Source organism: Poecilia reticulata, linkage group LG4 (assembly GCF_000633615.1).
Source record: "Poecilia reticulata strain Guanapo linkage group LG4, Guppy_female_1.0+MT, whole genome shotgun sequence".
In the NCBI taxonomy this organism is placed as follows: Eukaryota; Metazoa; Chordata; class Actinopteri; order Cyprinodontiformes; family Poeciliidae; genus Poecilia; species Poecilia reticulata.
The window spans coordinates 28,355,785-28,360,376 of record NC_024334.1 but is presented as its reverse complement, the minus strand read 5'-3'; the positions used below and the strand labels follow the sequence as shown (position 1 = coordinate 28,360,376).

The following is a 4,592-nucleotide window of genomic DNA, read 5'->3' as shown; positions in this document are numbered from 1 at the left end:
AAATTTCCCATTTCTGGAGGCAACTTTACTACTGGAGAAAAAAATGAAAAGATCAATAGCCTAAAAGCTTTACAAATGTGGGATCGAGGCCTTTATAGGGTCAAAGTGCTCCTGCTACGTGTCCGTCTGCCGTTTTCTCTGGTCGCATCACAGTTTGCCTTTTGATCTGTTTGGCTGTTTTTGTGGAGGAAAAAAAAAAAGAAAAAAAGAAACTGAATTCAGTTGCAAAAAATTTGGTGTGGAAATTATGCAACTTTCGGTGTTTTAGTTCAAGTTTCGTCTGGGTTAGGGCTTGAAAGAAGGCAGGACGAAGTGGACGATGTTTGGGATTTAAATCAGGGAGAGTTTCTCCATCAAAGTCGAGGATTGATAAATCTCCCACAGCTCATTGCTCCTGCACCGCCGTCGCTTCCTCCACGGCTTCCTGCCGGCCGCTGAACTCTCCTCTCCAAAGAGGTCTGGTGGAAATTTCCAYGTTTTCCTGGCCGAGGGCTGCAGAGAGATGCAGAAAGTTCCAAATGTCTTCACARCCGGCAGTCCTGCTCTCTGTTCAGCACACCGAGTGGTGGGCTTGAGGGAGGAGGGATAATAAGGAGATTGTTAATCCTTTTCTCCTCCTTGCCATCACATGCAGTCAGAGCACGGCGTGCAGCAGCTTTCTCGCTCAGGACTGACATTCCAGGATTTTTGTCAAAACTCCCCGCTCCCCTCAAAATCCTGTTACGTTGGACTGTTTTGCTGTGTTCCTCTTTGGCCGCCTGTTTTTTTTTTTTTTTTTTTTTTTTTTTTAGAAGACAAACTCTCACTTTTCACCCCATAAATCTAAAACGTTCCTGTCAGCGGCGCCAACGAATGAGCTAAAAAAGATTTCCATTCAGAGCAGATGGTGAGGAACTCGCTTCTCTCAAATGGCATTTTTCTCTAATCCTTTTCTTCGAGGACACAAATACTGTGATCGCCGAGCCCGCTTAGCAGCGTTCGTCTTTTAAAGGGTGGCCAAAGTCAGAGATCGCAGAGAAGCTGCCTCCATCTCTCACCAGTGCCTTTTTTTTTTTTCTTTTTTTTTTCTCTCCAACAAAACCAGAGCCTCGCATGAGGCTGATGTAACACGCAGGAAACCGCTCCCCGTGCACTCGCTGTTGTTGTTTTGACGTTACAAGAAACGCGAAAGGTTTCTGATATGTTCTTTGACACGAGGAGTCGTGTTTGGGTCAGTGTGGACAGACCAGGGTATGAATCGTTGCCACCTGGAGTCGTCTGAGGTTACRGTTGGCAGAAGGGGACAAATTTGTTGRTACAATTGGAARACGTGTGTGACCAGCCTTAAAATCAGTTGTTTCCGTGTTGCAGTAGCCTTGTCTCGCTCTGAATATTTTGGGCCTTTAATTTGAGTACATTTAGTTCAAGAAAAATCAACAGCAGTACATTTACTGGCTTGATTTTGTGTGCAGGGAAACATTTTTATGTTAATTTGGAAGCTAGTAAATTGTTTTGGACATTWGTCCTCCTGCAAGGCTTAATATTGTGACAGATTATTGATACAGTCCACCAGCTTTTTGCTRAAATCTTTGCTAACAACGTCACCAGGAACAGTTGAGGACTAATTGGCCCGCAGCATCACAGATCCTCCTCTTTACAGTGGACATGAAGTTATTTTTTTAAGGTTTTAGTCTAATTTGACCAACGCACACGATTCCCARAAGAGTTTAACAAACCCCATACAGTTTGTGACGTTTTTACAGAAAGGCTGAGTCTCTTTATCGACCACTTGGCTTGTGGATAGCATTTAATGGTTKCTATGGAGACTGGCAAAACCATGAGGCCACGTATTCCCACAATTCCCAGTGAACTTTTTATTACATCCATCATACTAACTATAAGTTTATTTAAATCTTAAGCAAGCATAAGACAAAGAAATCCTTCAGTCTATATATAAAATGATTATTTCTTATATATCTGTTGGATTTCTTCTGTGAGATTCTACTGCAGCAACAAAAAGCAGGACTTTATTTTAAGGCTTTTTGTTTTTTACACACATGTATCAGATTTAACCAACAAATTTGTCTGTGTCTGAAATGTTGAACAGTAATGCCAAGGATGTAAAGTCTTGAGCTCCATACTTGCCTTACCAGCTCCATGCTTGAGATATAAAYGGGCAACAAACGACATTAAACCACGCAACTCTGGCTTATTAAGAGAMATTTAGAATATTCTACCAATTATGCTTAAGGTTTCCAACGCTGTCGCACTACAGTACGCACTAGTTTGCAGCATGGTCTCTGGTCTCATCTCCACATGCAAATGTTAACTTATCTTTGACAGTCTCTTTGGAAAAAGCAACTATTTATTTTGAACTGAACACACTTTCTTGCTTTGATTGAGCGTCGGTGAGGTTCCGGGTGGAGGAGCTGGCAGTGAGCAGCTCTGTTAATAGTTTGTAAGTAGTTGTCTTCGTCGTCTTTGTGTTTGGCCGGAGTCTACCTCAGCGCAGGAGGAGGAAACCGTTCAAAGAGCYTCAATCATCCCCACTGTCTGCTCAGCATCACTACAGAGAAAAATCACCTAATCCCACACACACATATGGTGTTAACTCTCCCCTGCCTTCTTTTATATACCCTTAGTTATTGCTTCGTCTTGTGTCACCTTGCGTTATTTTGAGTTAAACACGAACCTTGGAACTTGGTGAGCGGCTCCTTCTCCCGTTCCGCAGCTACAGGAGGAGGCGGATGACCTCCACGCTCCTTCTCTCTGCTCACATCTGCTGATTTCACAGCAGATCCTGAGTGTCTCTGTGATCACCTGTTTGCAGCCAAAGCTAACGAAGCTCAGCCACGGACCTCTGTAAAACGATCTTTCATCYTCATCTTATCTTGAGTCTGATTTTTGTCRTCTGTGTATGTTTTTTTTTWATCTTTTTTTTTTCTCAACTGTGAATATCAAGAGATGACCTTTTATTTTCTGTTATCGCCATGGATACGGTGGGTGGTCTGTTCACGACACAGACGTGCGGGCCGGGTTAAGCAGAACCTTTTCCCCCTGCTGCGGAGGAGAACAAGCTGACGGGGACAATCCTGTGTGCCATAAACAAAAACTTAACAGATTTAAAATCTTGATTGTAAATTTCCGTCTCAGGGAGGCGGCTCAATGCTTTGTCTCAAGAGCGTAAAGAGGAGGAGGAGGAGGAGGAAGAAGAGCTACCTACCTTTTTATCTACTCTAAGTCAATTAAAGATAATCAGGAATCCTCCGTCTTTGTGGCTCTGATGTGATGTGGTTCACACTGCCCTCTAGTGGCTCACAGGGGGCATTGCAGTGCCTTCTTAAGACTATTGGCACATCTGACTCAAACTGTCCCCCTGACTGACCTGTCTCCAACAATCACACAAGATTTTCCATCTCCAAGCATTAAATAAAAACATATTTGGTTTTTTTTTACGCATTCTGTTTCTTTTTCCTTTTGGCTGTAAATGCAGAAAAAACAAATACATTCTTTAATTTGTGACTAAGAGGAAAACAAAAGAAAAGCTGATGAACTCTACTCTGCTGAGCTCCAGCCTGCTTTGTTGATTGGATGAGAAATGTGCACCAGCTTGATGGTTTAATGTCTGTCTCTGATCCGTCTGTTACCACTGGGAGGCCCAGCCCAAAAGCACACACACACACACACACACACACGAAACAAAACAACAAAGCGTATCATTTGGAAATCTCTACAAATTATAATAAGCTCGTCAAACTGTAAATAGCAGCCGATGTCGTCTGTCCAGAAAAATGGAAATAAAGAGAAGCACTTGGTTTTAGGGAAGGTTCGCTAAACTCTTGGGTGAGAACAAAGCAGATTATGGTTTATCGTTTTTGTTTTATGCAGATATAAAAGTATTACATTTTAGAGATGTTGATTTCTATTTTTTTAGCCAAAGTAGGGGAGGATAAATACAATACTTTTTTCTGACTGTAAAGTTTTCCTACTCTTGTACATGATGAATTTAATGTTATCGATGTGTGTGTATATATCTTTTTCTAAATTTAAGATTATTGATTTTTCTTCTTTTTATTGTTTTTATGACCCGACCCACCGCACAGAAACATGCCCTCGTCTGTTTGTGTGTTTAATTAGGAGGAGCAGCAGCTTTCTAGTCCGAGGACAAGTTAAACAGGATGTGGCCTCAGACTTTTCGCATCCCATAATCCCACGCTAGTGTTGTGAATGTCGGCCGCCAAGKCCCCACTCTTTGAAACCGAACCTCGGTGGAAGCAGCATGTCAACCAAGAAGCCTTCTCTTCTCTCACCGATATGTCTCCTTCTTTTTAAATTGTCCATATAAAACGTTTTTACTTGAAATTTGGAGAAAAGCTGGAGAAGACCACTGCTCGTGTACGTTGAGGAGGGATTCTGGGATGAGATCCAGAATAAGATAATAATAAAAAAAAAGGAAGTTAATTTGTGCTTTTGAGAAAGAGTTCAGCTCTCTGAAAGTCTGGAGGTGTTTCGTCTTGCAAAGATTGAAATGTTTGAGTTTGGTAAAAGCCSGTTTAAATTATTCTTATTTAGCAGATCTACTTCCTCTTATAATTAAGTCATCAGTTTACAAA

The 4,592-nt window shown here is 41.7% G+C and overlaps 1 protein-coding gene across 1 annotated transcript in view; it reads left to right on the top strand.

Annotated features, from left to right (window-relative positions):
- The window catches only part of insrb (insulin receptor b), an 88,627-nt gene extending 85,897 nt beyond the window's left edge, over positions 1 to 2,730 (top strand). The window contains exon 19 of the mRNA XM_008408112.2: positions 2,711 to 2,730. Within this exon, the coding sequence (XP_008406334.1) occupies positions 2,711 to 2,730 (20 nt within the window). The remainder of the gene's footprint in view (positions 1 to 2,710) is intronic.
- The last annotated feature ends 1,862 nt before the right edge of the window (positions 2,731 to 4,592 follow it).